The 18,633-nt window shown below is 33.4% G+C and overlaps 1 protein-coding gene across 3 annotated transcripts in view; it reads right to left on the bottom strand.

Moving 5' to 3' along the window:
- EVI5 (ecotropic viral integration site 5) overlaps window positions 1-18,633 on the bottom strand; it is a 223,736-nt gene that overhangs the window by 35,675 nt on the left and 169,428 nt on the right. For all 3 annotated transcript variants that reach the window (XM_081056253.1, XM_081056254.1, XM_081056255.1), the window contains one exon: window positions 1,774-1,869. In XM_081056253.1, coding sequence (XP_080912379.1) covers window positions 1,774-1,869 — 96 coding nt within the window. The remainder of the gene's footprint in view (window positions 1-1,773; window positions 1,870-18,633) is intronic.

The raw sequence follows: 18,633 nt of genomic DNA, 5'->3' as shown, positions 1-18,633 counted from the left end.
CTAAAAGCCAAAAAGCAATGTACAAGTTGTCAAGGTAACCTGAAAGACCACCATGGATAACAGCCACAGTGCCGTCCCGTCATGATCCTGGAGAGCTGGAGGCACGTTAATTCTTAATCAAATCTGGCCTCCTCTAAACTCCAATCCTCTGCACTTTTGTGGTCTCCAGCTATACTCTAATCACTCTCTTCTCTGCCATGTTTTCTGACTGGGAGGGTGTAAGCCCAGGACTCTGGCCTGCTCTAATCGCACTTAATACAGTGCTCTGATTGCACAATTAGCATCTCATCACAAACTGTTTTAACTTTTAATTTGCACAATCTAGCTCTTCATTTTAACAGCAGAAAATTCTACCCTGTTGATTAATTTTCTTTGCATAAGATAAAAGATTGCTTTCACAGGCCATACATAAAAAATTGACATTAGCGTTGAATCTCATCTTAACTATTTTTTGCCAGTCTTGATGAGGAGAAAATCATTATTTTTAGTTAAGGTATATAACAGGTAAAATTAATATTTGATGACTGATTTTTAGACTAGTCTTAGAAATAAAGTCAATCTACAAATGATTTTTTAAAATTCAGTAACATTAAAGCTTCCTTATTACTAGATGTCAAAATTATAAATGGGAGACTGTTTTAATTTAGTCATAATTTTCTTGAGAAAAACCTTTTGAACATGGGGAATAATTCCTAGGGTTCTCAAAACAATAAGAACTTCTAGGACCTGCTTATTTGCAAGTTGTTCTTTCATGTACGGCTATTAGATCAGAAGACATTACAATGCACACAAATAAGTAAAGATTATATGTTATCATGGCTGAAAATCACTATTTATAGGAATGACCCCCAAAATTTCAGGACAAATTAAATTAAATCACATCTAAGACTTATCATTTTCATTAATGTTTTGTTTCTTCATTCAGAATTTACCTACATTGACTATCTCCAGGAGGTATTACCTAAAACACTCAGTCTTTAACTGAAGATACCAGGAAAGTGTAATGTCCAAACTTTTTCCTTTGAGGTTTAAATTAATTTAGTTGCCAGTTTTTTCCTTAACAAATGACGTTTATATTACCCATTCAAATCCTATCGCTGTGAATAAACATTATTGTACAAATAATTCAAGATAAGAAACATGTTTTTCCATTCATGTCTAGCAAGATTAAGGAAATAAAGGACAAGGAAATTTACCTAGAGCCACATTAACAAAAAGTATCTCTCTAACAAAAACACATTAGTTTAAATAATTTAAATTACCTAATATAGTACCCTTAGTAGTTGTGAGTTGAATTTCCCAGATTCAAGGCAGTATTCAGTTTAAAAAGTGTTCAGATACTAAGAAATGTGTTAAATGACATTAGACAAATATCCTTTTTTTGCAATCTCAGTAATACCACCATGAAGGGAAAATGAAGACAAGAGTAAAAACACTTCCCTCTATCTACAACAGTAAATACCACAAATCTATTCTATAGGTATAAAGAAAATTTCAGTCTAACTGAAATAGCTTTGACACCTAAACCAACTAGCAAGGGTTTTTACTGATCATTTTAGATCATGATTAAAGAGGTTTAAGGGAAACAAATCCTCAATATTGGAACAGAACAATTCTTATTAAAAAAAAGACAATCTTCTAAAATATAATTATAATCAATCATTCACAGAAAACATTCATCATGAAAGAGTCAGTCATAACGGGTAATAAAGTGTTGCTACAATACAGAGGAACGAAGAAAGAAATATGTGAAGATCAAAATTTATCACTTACCTCATGATTCAGCTCTGCTATCTGATCTTTCAGTTCCCTAATATACTGGTTAGAATCAGACTTGTTAAGCTGTCCTTGAAGCTTTCCTTCTTCTTTCTGTTTTGTGACAATACAACAAAACAAAAACAAGAGACAATTTTTATAGCATGTACTCAAATATTTGAAACTATAGGACAGCATAAGGACATATCCTTTAATTGGCTAAATTCTGAACAAATATGTTCTCAAACTATCTCTGAAAAGTAATTCATAGTAAACTATAGAGAATATTTCTAAATAATGCTTAACGGAATTTGTTTACAATAAATACAACTTACAAAACGTACCTTTAGAGTCTCTTAGAAATCAACAGTTAAATGGATCTACTAGTGAAAAAAATTACTCTAGAACTTCAAAGCCATTATCTAGTATTTGGAGGGCAAATGATTCTTCTCCCCGTAAGACAGAGATGCAAAGCTTAGACAAGAAGGTAGTGAGACTCCTACAGCTTCACTGTGAATCTACTTTTGCTTGGGTAACAGAGACGAGGAGATAAAGAAGGTTCTCCAAGTCACTCTAAAGAGGGGAGGACAGCTCTGAATCTTCTGTTTAATTAGCTGAGGAATGTGTATTGAGAGTCCTAGATGTAGCTGATTAAAAGCGTTCCACTCCTAAGAGATAGTTCCAGAACCATATAGGGACCATTTTCCAGGGATATAGATTGGAAAACGGGAGGAGTTGTCTTTTTCTTATACCACCTGAAAACAAATGGGAACTTTTAAGATAAAGGGCTTACTAGAACGAGAAAACAGAATTGTTTTTGGTATCTGCAGATTACATATAATTAGGAAGCCACAGTGTGATGCTTAAAATGTTAAGAAGTTCTGATCCAGAGATATCTACTGAAACTACTGAGTAACTCCTGATACCAGAAAAGTACCGGGTTAATTTAATAGTCACCAGCCACTCAGTTTCCTTCCATAGAGTAAACCACTGTTAACAGTTTGTTAGTGTAGTCTTCCCGTGAGATTTTGTACATATGTAATCAAACACACATGTATACACACTTATTTTTACTTGTACTATGGATACAATACACACGCTTCTATATTTGCTATTATCTGTCAAGGATACAACTGGAAGATCATTCAGTATCAGTACCTCTAAAGCAGAAAGATAAACATTTTTATCTGTGAGAGCTTTGAAGGTCCTGTAAAAGTTATCTTTTTTTTTTTTTTAATTACTGCTAGCTGAATAGTTATAGGTTTTTTAAAAGTAGATTTTAAAATGTGCCTTAGGGGTGGCCAGTTAGCTCAGTTGGTTAGAGCATGGTGCTGGTAGCACCAAGGTTGCCAGTTCGATCCCCACATGGGCCACTGTGAGCTGCGCCCTCCTTAAAAAAAAAAAAAAATTGTGCCTTAGGCCCCATAAGAGCAATAGATTACAGTGAAGAACATTTTCCAGTGAGGAGAACCCTACTGCTATCTTTCCACTCACAGTAAGAATGGACTTAGGACATCACCTGGTTTTTTGGTCCTTTGACTGCAGCTAAGATAACCCTCTTCTTTCCTTCTCCACACTCTCCCCTAACATCCTTGGCAGAAAGAGGAACTGGAACTGCCCCAGTCACAGAACGGGGAGCTACTCTGCAGAGCCAGGGCAATTAAATCACCTCTGAAGCCTTCACTACCTGTTTTTTAAATTTATATGAACCAATAAATTCCCTTTATTATTTGAACCAGTTTGCATATGGGTTTCTGTCACTTGCAACCATAATAGCTAAAACGTTGTGGGCATTTATCAGACCTTCTTCATGGAGGTTCCCCAAAGGAATTAAGCCCTAATTCTTACAGATCATTTTATGTAATGACTTAATTTACCTCCTATGCATCTAAAACGGTACTACGTACCATCCTTAGGAGAAATGAGAAAAGAGGTACTTATCTTATTTTCTGTATGACTTAATTCTCTTGTGGAGCTCTGGTGGAGAAAAACGGGGGCTTACACTGTACCAGGAATTGTTCTAAACCCTTTACAGGTCATCATCACAACAACCCTTTGTCATAGATAACTTTTATTTCTACTTCACCGATAAGGAAAAATTTAAATGAAAGATGGAGTGACCTGGTTGCCTAAGAGTCACAGAAAGGTTGATACAGTTTTCGCCTTACAGCACTCTGAATATGATAAACAATGAAGCAGACAAAAATATATGAAGATTTAGGCAAAAGACCATGCAAATTAGCTTTCTTGAATTTGTTACAAAAATCTTATGTCTTTACTTGAATATTTATTTTAGTACTCTCTGATTTAAATGTGAATTGCAATATAAAAAGAATTAAAGATGAAATGCTACAGCTACTTGCATTTATGGCCTTAAACGAATAATCCATATTATCGATTTACAGTTGTCCTGTACCACTTACATGTACTTATACCTGCATCTTATTTTTAATCACTCTAGCTTTTTAAATATTTCACAGGCACAGAACAAGAACAAAAGAGTAATACAATAAAGACTAATGAACCCATTACCCAAATTCAGTCTGTTTCATTACTATCTGATCCTAAGATTTTCCTTGGTTATAGACTTACTTCATTTCAGTCCTGTAGATCCCAAAGTGGGAAAGGATGATGTGAAGGAGAAGGGAATAAGTAGTGAGTGAGTGAAGTGAGAAGGAAGAAGGTAGGAAAGAAAAAATATATGGCGGGAGAAAATATTCATTGATGTAAAATAAAAGAAGCCATTATTCTTATAGAATGTATTTTCCAAGTACTATATATGATATGAGAAATTGCAGCAGCAACTGAGTAAGTAGCTAATACTAGTATTTCCAAAGGGGACAAATTTGATGAGAATTACTCACTTGGATAGATGTGTTCAGCTGTCCTTTTTGATGGCTTTTAATTTTAGTATCACATTATATTGATTCCCTTGAAGTGGTTGATTAAATAGAAAGTGCAATCCACTAGTAGGAAGAAATCTTTCAGGATGAGATGTAAAACCTAGATATTAGTAATTTGGAATCAGACGTGAAGAAAGGTACATTTAAATCTGGTCCTCAGTGAAGGCAAAGTTCTCGAGGATTTTGGACATCCCATAACAATAATATAATGTGGGATACAATAAAAATTTCAGGGCACATGACAAAGCCCAAGGTAAGATCTAATGTAAGAAAGTTCAAGAATGCAGAAATACTTTATTTGCGGGCTGCAGAATGCCCGGTAACAATAATTAATACCAATTCTTTCCAATAGGGATATGTGTATAAAAAAACGTTTGTCAAGATAGGAATCATTAAATCTATTTTACAAAAAGTGACCAAGTGTACTCCAAAGAGCTGTTTCCTCCAAAGGTGGATCTTGGTAGAGTTTAGCTAAAATGTTTGTTATAGCACCTTTATTTCTTTGGAGGAAAGGCAGTATTTAATATTTAATAAACAATGGGGCAGTTAAAAAATTTTACAATAAAAAATGGAATGTTTTAACTTAAAAAAAAAATGACTCCTGAACGATACTTGTGGATTTCAAAGGAGCCCTCTTATATTTTATGACTAAAAAACCCCAGATGTTCCTTGAATTTCCATTAATTGTAGAGAAAAGGCAGCATTTCAGAGAAAAACTTTATATATTTGATTAAAACCAATTGCATATAGAATTCTTTTCAGATTTAAATATAACTTTATAAAGCTTAATATTAGGTTACTTCTGCAAAAGTTTTATATGCAAAAAGTCAGACAGACTATAATGCCCATTAAACCACTGTTTTCTTGGATACACACACACACACACACACACATTAAAAACTTGTAAGGCACACTGGCTAAACTGAGGCAAGAGGAAGAGCCCCAGGTTCTAGCAGTGATCTGATCCCAGGACAAGAGTCGCCATCCCAGCATACTTGTCACACATTAGCAGCACACCCTTGTGACAGACAGACACCAGTTGAAAAGCTCTGCATGGGGTTTTCAGATTCAACAGTCTGCTTTAAGGGAATATAGCTGATATTTCAAAAACAGAAGTGAAAAGTGTGAGATGTCCTAAATGCTATTTAATAAATTAAAATGTATAAATGATCTCTTATCTAAAAGTCTGGCATTTTGTTTGACAAATGGGCTCTCATTTAAATATATTAATTCAAAGGATCCTCTTTAAATGTAAAAACTGAATAACTATATATTTACAATACCCCCTAAAATCCAATTACCTATTATATTCTAAGAAGTGGATATCAATTTAATTTCACTTGTGAGATAGTTCATTCAATTATCTAATATTTAAAATTGTTTTGCAAGTATTTTTAAGCTTTCTATTTTCAACCAATGGCCACATGGTTCTTTCTGATAAGCAGGTGGGAAAATGTCAGCTACACTAATAAATTTAGCAGGAACCTGCATTTTCTTGAGGTTTTCTTTTGGTGTAGCTGATAACAACAGATTGCCAGTTAACTGGTTTCCTAAGCAAAACTAATTAGGTAAGCAGTAAACTTAAAGAGATCCAACACATCAATAATTTTGGTATTCTATAATTTCACTGAACAAACCTTAGATACATACCCTTTTGTCACATAATAAAAGAAACTTTATATTAAGAGGGCATAAAGTAACATTTGTAAAAGGTTTAAAAACTTTTGCTGGAAACTATGGGGTACATTTCACTCTTGGAACAATCTTTGAATAATTATTTTAGCAATTACCATTATATCTATAATAATCTAATTCATATTTAAGGCCTTAAACCATAAAGCTTTGCATACAAGTCTCTTAATCAAAAGGTTATCAGTAACTCTAGTTATGCATGTTAAATGACATGCACGTTTAACTATCTGAGAATGGGGCTTAAAAATCAGTGTATTTTGAAAGCTACACAAGTGGTGATTCTGATATAGCCAGTGTGTAAAGTATAACAACTTTAACTTTGAAATACATCGAAAAATAAGGCAGACTGGTGGATAGGTGAGTACCTCATAAAGCAATAGAACAAATATATCAAAATATTAATTTTATAATGGAGTTGGTGGGTTTATAGTATTTACCATACAATTCTTTCAACTTCTGTTATGTTTGAAATTTTTCATAAATACTGGGAGGAAAAAGTCTTCAATAAAAACAATTCATTGTCTCTTCCTCTTGTCTGCTAAAACGTAAGCACTTGGTCCACACTATACTTCATTTACATATGTGAAAAGAGATGTATCTTCCAAAGGTTACTTAGTGATTCTTCGTTTAAAATCTACCTTTTGTTCTAGGAATGGATACTACTTTCTTCATATTTTACTGGAAACTTAAGAAACTAAAAAGTAGTATGATTAAATCATAAATTAGTACTTCATTGAAATAGAATACAATTTTAGAGAGGGTTGAGTTACAGTTCATCTCTAACATTTTATAGTAGATTTTATGGTTCTTACCTCAAGATACATTCTCTCCCCCCCACTGTGTAGAGGTGGGATTGGAATTATCCCCTTCCTTTACTCCACTTTAGGCCCTGATTGGTAAGGTTGAAACCAAATAGGACAATCACATCTGTGACACACACAGTGATTGATACAGTGAGATTCTCAAAAACTTTTGCTGGAAATTAAGGGTATGGTTACTTATTATGACTATTATAATGTGGATATAAAGTTCACCTGTTAACCATTTTAACAATATGGAAAACCTGAGAATAAAAATGATAAGGGCAGAGCCTTGAGAATCATGGTTAAATGTAACAAGTTGGAGCCCAAATGAAACTTTTCCTGAAGCATGTCCTACTTCTGAACTTTTCAGGTAAGTGACCCTTCATTTTCAGCCATGTTATTTAAGCCATAAATAAATTCAGAATTGGGTTTTCTGTTATCTGCGATAAAAACATCCTACCTAATATTTTGAAAATATGGCTAAGTAAATAAATACAAAAGTACAAACAACATAATCTAGGAAATGCTTAAAATAGTGATTCCCAAAGATTATGAAGAAAAATCACTTTGGGAATTTTGTAAACATATAGATTAAAAGAACCCATTTCTGACCTACTGAGTCCTAAATATCTGAGAATGGGGCTTGAAAATCAGTGTATTTTGAAAGTGGTGATTCTGATGTAGCCAGTGTGTAGACAAATCTACACTTCAAACGCCCTGGTTTGAACCACCTCTGAAAGGAACTATTTCTTAACACAAATTCAAAATTCTATTTATGTGCCAATTATAAAATACTTTTAATTCTACTTCCTAAGGATCTCAAATATTTTATGAGTTTACATTCATTACAGAATTTACTTAGTATAATTTTACATATATAAGTGAGAAATGTTTCTTTCAACTACCACCACAATGGTAAATGTGGTAAATGACCAGGACTCATAAACATATTTACAAATAGGCTCTACATTTCCAGAGAGAATATATTTAAAACAAAAATAGAGGAAAACTGTCAAGGGTTCTTTAATTAATTTCTTTCAATTCTGCTATCAGTTTCACTTCACATTATTTCTATGTGAGTTTGAGCTGGTCAGTTCCCTGTCTACAGAGGTTGGTTCAATTTTGAACTCAAATCCCTTTCTTGGTTAACCTAGCTCTCAAGCAGAAAATATTACTTTACAGTTTAGTAATGTATGATGAGGAACTAAATAAAATGTTTAGGATCTGAGAAAATTCCACAAATATGACCCCTATGACTGAAAACTAAGATAACGGTTCTAAATAATAAAGAAAAACCAAATATTTGGAGACCAGCAAAATAATTCTTTAAAAACTAAAAAGCATTAGTATCTATGAGGAGATATGGCAATGAATAATGAATAAAGGAAATAATTCAGGAAATTCTCTAAACTTTTTATTAGGTAACAGGTTGATATAGTCAAAAGTTATGTTCTTTAATGCAACACATAAATGTATGGAGAGGAATATTTTACTAAGAACTATGATTCAGGTGTTCAGCTATCTAGACTGTTTATTGATGACTTTAAGCATACATGTTCACCTGTTCTATCCCTGCAACTATGGGAGCTGTAATCAGAGAAAGATGAGATAGAGATGAAATGAGCCCAGTGTGTGCCACATATTGTCACGGTTGACTGAAAAATCAATAAATGCTATAGTCATCAGGAAAAAAAACTGAATAGGTATTTGTGCAGTATATATATGGTCACAGCAGAAAGTGGACATTTTAATCTGAGCTATCTTCAACTACATCTACTGTACTCCAACATACTATTTAAAAAATTGAACAATTACATGTGGTGGTGTCCCAAGCTAGAAAATTGAAGAGAAAATGTGAAATGTTTCTCTATAGCTCTAAGCAGCATGTTTCTGCATGTTACATCGTAGCAACACTGAGAGGCATACCTAGTAAGTTGCTTTGAACAAGTGTTTGGGAGAAAAGTGGGGTGTAGTAGTGTATAATCTTAAAAAACATTGTGGAGGTGAGAGAAGAGGCAGAGGCCCAAGTTTGTCTACACTCACAAATTTGAGTCAGCCTCATTTTTTTAAAGAGAAGTTGTAATAGGCATGCCTAAGAATCCATTCTTGTTTGTTTCTGTATCTATGTTTTTAATGCTGGTTATAACTTACCCTATCTTGTCACAGGAAGGACACTTCCTTAGACAGGAAAATAGCAGATTTTAAAAGCTGCGTTACAAGCCATCATCTTTTTAATACTTTCCATGACCAGATAATTTGCTTAGAAGTTTTGGGTTCATTTTCAGAGAATTTAACCAGTTAACCCTTAGTCAATATAATAAGATTTGGGAGTACAAAGCTCCCTAAATCAGCAGGCAAATATAAAAGCATCTTGTCTAATATTTACGTCTTGCATAATTTTTCTCTAGCTTTTTACTTTTCAAAAATTTCAAACCTACAGAAGAGCTAAAATAATATAACAATACCCATATACCCGTCAGCTATACTCACCAATTACTATTTGCCACATTTGCTTTTGTTCTATTTATGTATATCTTCTGAACGATTTGAATGTAAATTACAGATAAGACATTTCACTACTCTATATTTCAGCATATTATCTCCTAAGAATAAGGAACTGTCTTACATAACCAAATGCCGTTGTAACACCTAAATGAATAATAAAGCCATAGTAACATTCCTTGAACACATGGTTCCTATTCAAATGTCCTTAAAAGGGTCCAAAATGTTTATTACTGTCCAGAATCAACAGTTCATGGTTACATTTGGTTATATCTCTTTAGCCTCTTGTAATCTACAATAATATCTCTGCCTTGTTTTTCATGACATTGTTAATATTTTTAAAGAGTCCAAGTCTGTAATTGAGTATTATCCAGTTGAAATAAAAAAATTTCCTATTCCAGCAAAACGCCAGGTAAAGCGCTATTTTTACTCCTTTTTTTCGAACTAAATAGGCAGTGGAGTAAAACTAATGATATGTATTTAATGGTTGGTTGGATTAAGGGAGTAAGTATAGAACACATCGGCAAAGAAACTTAACTATCTGAAGCCAAGACTCAGATAATTTATAGGAATAGCCTTAGAAGACAGCATTTTAAATATTATACTGGTAAATATTTATTTTATTATTTAGATATTCTTGGTAAAAGATAAGCATCATAAACATCAGTTGTGTTTAACTTTTCAATCCTATGAGGTCCAAAGAACTCTCCCATGTTTGATATCACTTTAAACACACAAAAGAAAGAGCCTTACAGCCTGTCATCTGTCTCTTTGCAAAAATATTCTATAAAGTAGGCATATGACGTCAAATTCTGGGAAAAGCACAGGGTTAGTCACAAAGAAATCTCTAAGAAAGAAAAGACGTGTCATAAAAGAAGGCATGAAACAGCCACGCATTAAGCTTCGTCTTGCTCACTGAGACAGTGCTCACGGAGGGAAACTGTAGTTGATAAAAATGTGATTCATCATCTGGATAACTGGACTTGACCTACTTTAATATCCTCATATTCCATGTCATGGGGGTTATCATCTCACTGAAAGAGTCATCTGCACTTTTGTTTCTTGGCTTTTTTTGTTTTTGATACCACAAAGTTAAAACTCCAAATAGGTGCCCTTGTGGAGCATAAAGGAGCTTTTGCCTCACTTTTTCCCTACACAAGGAAAGAATATATGGCAATATATTATTCCGTTTACTAATAATAAACACTGTCATGCTGGGCTGAGTTAAGAGCTTTCTGGAGTGCTGCCTTGGGAATACGTAGATTTTTGAAGAATTAGTTTCTAAAAGCCTTTCTAGGTTTACATAAACATAGCTTCATCTTTTTGTCATTTTACTACCTATCACTGTTATTTACCTTGTTTCCCCGAAAATAAGACCTAGCCGGACCATCAGCTCTAGTGTGTCTTTTGGAGGAAAAATTAATATAAGACCCGGTCTTCTTTTAATATAAGACTTGGTAATAATATAATATAACATAACATAACATAACGTGATTATGTGAATAATACAGTTATTATAACACCAGGTCTTATATAAGACTGGGTATAATATATAATATAATATAATATAATATAATATAATATAATATAATATAATACCAGGTATAATATAATACCAGGTATAATATAATATAATGTAACATAATACCCGGTCTTATATAAGTCCAGGTCTTATATTAATTTTTGCTCCAAAAGACGAATTATAGATGATGGTCCAGCTCGGTCTTATTTTCGGGGAAACACAGTATCTAGATCTTCTCCCAGCTTGATGACTATTATGGTCTAGACCTATTATTCCCATACTCTGGATTCTTATCACGACTTCTTTCTCTTAGCAAGATTTTCTCTAGATTGATAAACTAATAATAAGTCCTCTTTTTTGGCAAGGCCTCTTTATCTGTATATTGTCCTCATAGGTGCCTTGACCTAAGCACAGCCTGGCTCCAACAGCATTAGAAGATAAACAGACTCAGACGCTGGCTAACTTATCAGAGATCATCACATGGGCTAGCTAGGAAAAAGCCAGGGGTAGAAATCAGGTTTCACTCCTAGTCCCGTATTTGTGAGATAAATCACAGCAGGATAACGTGCTAGCATTGTTTTTCTAAACACTGGTTGCTTATTTTATGTTATTTATGTATCTTTTTCTAGACCCTCTGTAAAGAGTGATAGTAAGCCAAAGTTTGGGAATACAGTCATTAGCTGCCAAAGTTTCCCGTGTACCTTCCTTAGCATCAGATGACCAGATGGCTCTTATATATTCGTATCACTGATAAAACATGCTCTTCTCTTGACTGTTTAAAGGACCCATGTTTAACTGATTTTGTCAACAGGAATTTTTATCAACTTATTAGACTATTAGAGTATTAAAACTTGATAGGGAGCCAACCATTTGTATCTAAGTATAAAAGGTCGGTTTGAAAAACCAAATAATAATTACTTATAAATTCAGTAATCCTTTCCCATATGAAGCCAAGGGAGATCAACGTACAAAAAAAATAAAGCAAAAACAAATCAAAGAGAGCCTATATAAATATCAATAACATTTTATGTACTTCAGATTAATAATTCATACTATAAATTTCCTTTCTCAACAATTTCAATGAGATGGTTTGGCTAGGCTGTGAATAATACAGTTATTATAAGTCATATTTCTTCTGCATACGTTCTTCGATCAAATATTTATCACCTTTAGCTTATAACGTGGAGTTCACCTTTTTATAGAAGAATTTAAATGCTTGGGGAAAAATGTAGGAAAAAATTTTTAATTAAAAAATTACACAAAGAGAATAATATTTCTATTCATACTTCGTAGGATTAATCAATGCTACCATCTTTGAGTATGTGCAGCCAGCTTGTTTTGTTTTTAAGAAAAACAATTGTTTTTGTAAAATTATGTATGTTCATCTTAAACAATTTAGGCAAAGCAAAAAAATACAAAGCTGAAAATTAAATGTTAAATTTTAGCTAAAATTGATACAAATAAGAAAGTATAGTGAATGCAAAGTTTTCAATAGAAGAGACATAATTTCCTTAAAAAAAAAACTCCTAACTTTAAGAAAAGTGATTATGTAAAGCATTGATGTCAGTGTCCATTTTTTAATTATATGCTTTAAATTTGTGTGGTATTTGATTGACTATCTTGCTATAAAACATTCATACTTGCTTTCATCTCCCTCCCTCCACTCCCAGATTTTTGTTAGCTATTTTTACATTGTCATAGTTTGTAAGAAAAACATTCTAGCCTGTAACCATTATTCCCATATTTGTTTAGTATCAGTTCTGTATTTAAATTAATCCAGTATTCACCACCCATCTTTTTAAATAGTGCCCACATTTTCTAGTTTTTTATTTTGATTTGTTTTAAGCTGGATTTCACTATCCAGTAGTTTTATATTTTTAACCACATATTTCCTTTAAATTTTTATTGGGGAACATTGGGGAACAGTGTGTTTTTCCAGGACTCATCAGCTCCAAGTCAAGTAGTTGTTTCAATCCAGTTGTGGAGGGCGCAGTTCGCAGTGGCCCATGTGGGGATTGAATCGACAACCTTGCTGTTACGAGCACCGCACTCTAACCAACTGAGCTAACCAGCCAGCCCTGGTTGGGATTTTTTTGAATGGAATTTCTTTCTCTTTCTCTGCTCTAATAATATAAACCAAAATGCTGTGCTATTTTTTCTGATCATCATGCTTATGGATAGACTGTCCAGATATTCCAAATGCTTTAACGATATGGGTCACTTATATTAACTCCCTACCATACTGAAAACTACTTTCTTTACCCTCCAAACTTAAGTTTGTTTTCACTTTTCTACAACCTGAGGAATAGTACAGGGAAAGGCAGAACCTATCTAAACCAGGGCTCCACTTATCCTTCTGCGATTTTGTTAAATATCTTGTATAACAATATTAGTGGGACATATGTCAAAAACTAGGTTTTAGAATTTAGATCATTTCCCAAATTCAGTGTGTTGTCCTAGCACCTTCACTTTAGTTAAGATTCAGAAGTTCATTTTCTAATCTCTTTCTCTGGGTTGTTCCTTCCAGAAGTTTCTACAGCTCCTCAGTCAGGAAATTAACATACTTATTTTCCTTTCCCCATATTTAGGGTATGAATGAATCCTTGGGGGATTGTGCTGACTTACCCATATAGCCTTGTGAGTGGGACAGGAGAGGGATGACAGTTGAGATTAGCAGCCAACGCCTGCTACGCCTCTCTGCTGTAGAATAGTCTATTTCTTCCCTGAGCAGTCTCTTAAATTTTATTGCATTAGTTTATGATATTTTTTCCTTCAGGCTGCTTTTAGTGGGAAAGCACTGCCTTAAAAAAATTATTATTTACTATTTTGTTAGATGGTCAGGGTAGGAAATTAAGGGATCAGTGTCAATCTATCTCTGGGGCAACATTTATCTAAATAAATGAATCTTTACACATAAAGTACTTAGAACCTGCTACCTGCTCTTATGGCAGAGAATAGCAAGCTCTCTTATACATGGCTGTTTTCTGCCCCCTAAAATTCATTCCGCAATTATTTTTTGAGCAGCTGTATATGCCAAGGTAAAAGGCATAACACAGCAGTAAATAAGACAAAGTTCTAATATAGTATGTGTAGGTATGAATTAACTTTTAAAGTGAAGATAATTTCAGACACTGATCAGAGCCATTAATAATAAAAAACATGATGATGAAATAGAGTGACAGTGTGAGGGGACTTTACAAAAGGGATCAGGGATTAATATCTCTATGAGTTGGTGACTTTTAAGTTGAGATATAAATGATAAGAAGGAACCAGCCATGGGAAGACCAGAGAGCATAGTATCCCAAATGCAGGAAAGAGCAAGAGCAAAAGCCTTAAGGTAGGAATGAACAGGATGAATGATCCTGATTCCAGAAACAAAAGGAGGCTGGTGTTGTAAAAGCATTCACACGTCAGGGGGTGTGGTCTATGACGAAGGCAGAGAAGGGGGCAGAAGCCAGACAAGGCGGGTACTTTAAGGCCAGAGGAGTGTGTGGCGTTTTTGCTGGGTTGACCACGTTTTCTTCGTTGCTATTTTCTATATTTATTTTGAAGTTCTAGTTCTTATTTCCATTCCAGCAACAATTACTTTAAAAAAAATTAGAAAGGTAATCATGTAAAATCACATAGGATAAAAAGTGAAGTCCGACCCCTTAGTCTTTAGCACCAAGCCCTTTACTCTTCCCAGAAGGTATATTGTAAACAGTCTTGACGGGAATCACAACAGACATTCCAATGTATTTAAATACATACACACACACACACACACATATGTATATGTATATATATACATATATATACACACATATATGTGTGTGTATACACACACACATCTGTAGACACATAATCCGTACACATGCATACTTTTAAACACACAAATGGAATTATGATATACATCCTGTCTATAATTTGTTTTTCTTATTTAATATGTCCTACAGATCTTTCCTTATTCTTTATGAAAGATACAAACTATTCCTAGTATAGATTTACTATGATTTAAGCATTTTCCTACTGATGAGTAGTTACCAATGTTTTTAAATAATAAAAACAATGTGGGATTTATGTATCTATCTTCAGAAGTTACATAAAGAACACAAAATAAATCTAAAATAGAAAGAAGGAAATAATAAAAACAAGAACGGAAATAAAACAGAAAAAATGGTGGCTTATTGTTTAAATTTGCATTGTTTACTAGTATTGTACTGGCCAGTAGTATTAGAAGTATTGGCTACTGGAAGTACCGTTACTTTCTCCTTTCTTGAATGCTCTACAGATATCTAACATATCACCCAATTCTCAACTGAAACTTATAATTAGTTATTAAATTTTTATATAGTAAGTTTAGAATAGGAAATCAGTACTAAATATACTTTGACATTTTTTAAGCCTGACAAATTAAAACTTAAAACATGGTTTACAAATAGACATCACACCCTTAAAGGAAATAACAGAAACAATTAGTAATCTCTCTGTGCTCTCTTCATAGAGATTTCAAAATAAATCTAAGGTTATACATAGGATGTGGGTTTTTCACTGGGAGTAGTATTACAGAAGGTTTGTGGTATTAGAAGGGTCATGACACAATGCAGGTTGCTTAGTCTCAAATGCAAGTGTAAAGCTTACATTTAAAAACTATTTTAAATAATACCCAGAGATAAAAAATGTAACAAAAAGAGAGGTCATGCTACATAAAGATACATCCAAGCTCTCTCTCCTTTGTAAAAGTTAAACTATTTGAGGGACCATAAAAAGGCAATACCTTGACTGTTTTAAAGGTTAAATAATACTTTTTTCAAGGCTATATTATGAAACTATGTTCAACGGTCACATAGGCAACCATATTAACTTGCAGCAGGGGCTCAATTTCTAAATCCTAATTTGATATTTTCAATTCATATATTAATGCAAAATGTATTAGGCAAATTATAATTGCATATGAAATTATTTTAGAAGAAAACCTGATGATCTGAGTAAATCCGTGAAGTTGATAAGTAATCACCGTGATTAATCACCTTAACCTTACTGAAACATCAATAGCGACCTTCTAAGCTGTAGTAAGTAATTACTGATTTGTATTTTGCCCCAAGACAAATTAACCAGAATAGTAAATGTGGTAAATGATAGCCTCTCCATGACTTCAAGATGACTCATTTGACACATCTAAAGACAAATCATACTCATATCATGTACTATTGGTAAGTTTCTAAAACAGTTTCCTGTAATTTAAAGTCATGGACAAAAAGGTTTAAATATTCTTTTATTTTTTAGAAAACTAGATAAGATTAGTTTTCTAGTTTTAGTAATTAGAAAAACTAAAAGTATATATAAATATTTTTAAGAAAATAACAAGGTAAGTGGAAAAGTATGGAAAGGAGAAAATAAATCACATTGTTTTCTCAATGCTAAGACTGACTTAAATTCCTTTTCAGAAGACACACACACACACACACACACACACACACACACACACACATTTAAAGTGATGTTTCTTATAGGACCAGCTAAATGCACACATGAAAAATTTGTACAAGATCCAAAAGCTAGAAAATATTTTATAAATTATAGTTTAATTGGAAACAGATTAATTTTGTAACCAATACTTTAACTTCTATATAATTCCAGAAGGTTCCTAAAAACCATGGAATTACATAAACTATTTTTTAAAATAGTTTTTTTTTAAAGAACAGTTTTAGATTTACAGAAAAATTGAGAAGCTAGAGAATTTCCTTTTACCCCTGCACTGTCTCCCTATTGTTAACATCTCCATTACTACCGTTTTCCCCGAAAATAAGACCTAGTTAGACAATCAGCTCTAAGGCTGATTGCTGATTGGAACAAACATTAATATAAGACCCAGTTTTACTTTACTATACTGTAAGACCGGATCTTATATTAATGTTTGCTCCAAAAGACACGTTAGAGCTGATTGTCCGGCTAGGTCTTATTTTCAGGGAAACATGGTATTATCCATGTGTTACAGCTAAGCAACCAATACTGATACAGTTTTATCAACTGAATTCCATAGTATATTCAGATTTCCTTAGTTTTTTTTTAAACTTAATGTTCTTTTTCTGTTCTAGGAGCCTACGCAAGATACCACATTATATTTAATAGTTATGCTTCGTTAGGTTGCTCTTGGCTGTGATAATTTCTCAGACTGCCGTTTTTGATGACCTTGACAGCTTTTAGGAGTTCTTTGGCCAAGCAATTGGTGGGATGTCCCACTGTCAAAATTTGTCTGATATTTTCCTCTTGGTAAGATTGGAGTTCTGGGTTACTGGAAGACCACAAAGGTAAAGTGCCGGCTTTATCACATCATATCATGGGTACATACTCCTAATGTGATTTATTAACTGTTGATGTTGATCTTAATCACCTTAGTGATTAAGGTGATTAATTACCTTAGTGAGGTAATGTTTGTCAGCTTTCTCCACTGTAAAGCTACTCTTTTTTTCCTGCCTTTTCCATACTGTACCCTTTGGAGGGAAATCACTGTGCATAGCTCACACTTACAAAGTAGGATTTTATGCTTTCCCTCGTTGAGGGCAGAGTATTTGGAATACTGCATAGAGATTTCTCTCTTCTCCCCCATTTATTAATTTATTCAATCATTGTTTACATCCGTATGGACTCATGGATATTATTTTATACTTTGAGTTATAATCCACTACTACTTTAAAAATTGTTCCACCTTTGGCGATTGGGAGCTCTTTCAGATGGATCCTCTCTGTCCGTTTAACATACGTCTATTAAGGAAGAGTTTTGTTTTGTTTTTAGCATTTCTTTACTTTCTGGCATTACAAGATGCATCAGGCTCACCTTGTATGTTTCTTGTCCCAAGGAGACTTGGTTTCTCTTTTATTGGAAATGGTATTAGAAACCAATGTCTGCATGCTAGGTGTACAAAAACTAATTTTTAATAACACCAGGACAATCACTGATATTATGGTACTTCAGAGTCTAACCTACCTTCACTAATTCTTGAGATGCTACAATGAGCTGTTTTGGGGTATCTGAGAGATATACTTCATTTCCAGATACAGCAATATCTTAAAAACCACTGGATACTTAATCCCTTTATATTTAAATGCATACTAAAGTTGGATACCAAAGAATTATCTCTGAGCAGATTAGTTAAAAAAAACTTTAACTGAATTTTATAATACCAAATGACTAGATAGCAAGCTGAGTAAAATATTCTACATACCTAATAACTTCCTTTGTTGAGAATTAGTGTTAAGATTAGATAAGATTACAGGGCAGCTATCTTTCTAATTTAAAAATGCTTAACATTTTGAGAAAATTCTTAAAGAAAAATGAAAAATATTTTAATATTTAAGTAAGTTGTTCAAAACAGAAATGATTGTGCTTCACGGGGGGGCGGGGGGGGGGTGAGGGGGGCGGGAATCTTCCAAAAAGAAGTTTGTTAGCCAAGAGTTGCATATAAACTACCCCCTGT

The sequence above is a fragment of the Rhinolophus hipposideros genome (genome assembly GCF_964194185.1).
Source record: "Rhinolophus hipposideros genome assembly, chromosome: 8".
In the NCBI taxonomy this organism is placed as follows: Eukaryota; Metazoa; Chordata; class Mammalia; order Chiroptera; family Rhinolophidae; genus Rhinolophus; species Rhinolophus hipposideros.
Note: the sequence above shows the minus strand (reverse complement) of the source record. Positions and strands in the feature narration are given on the sequence as shown.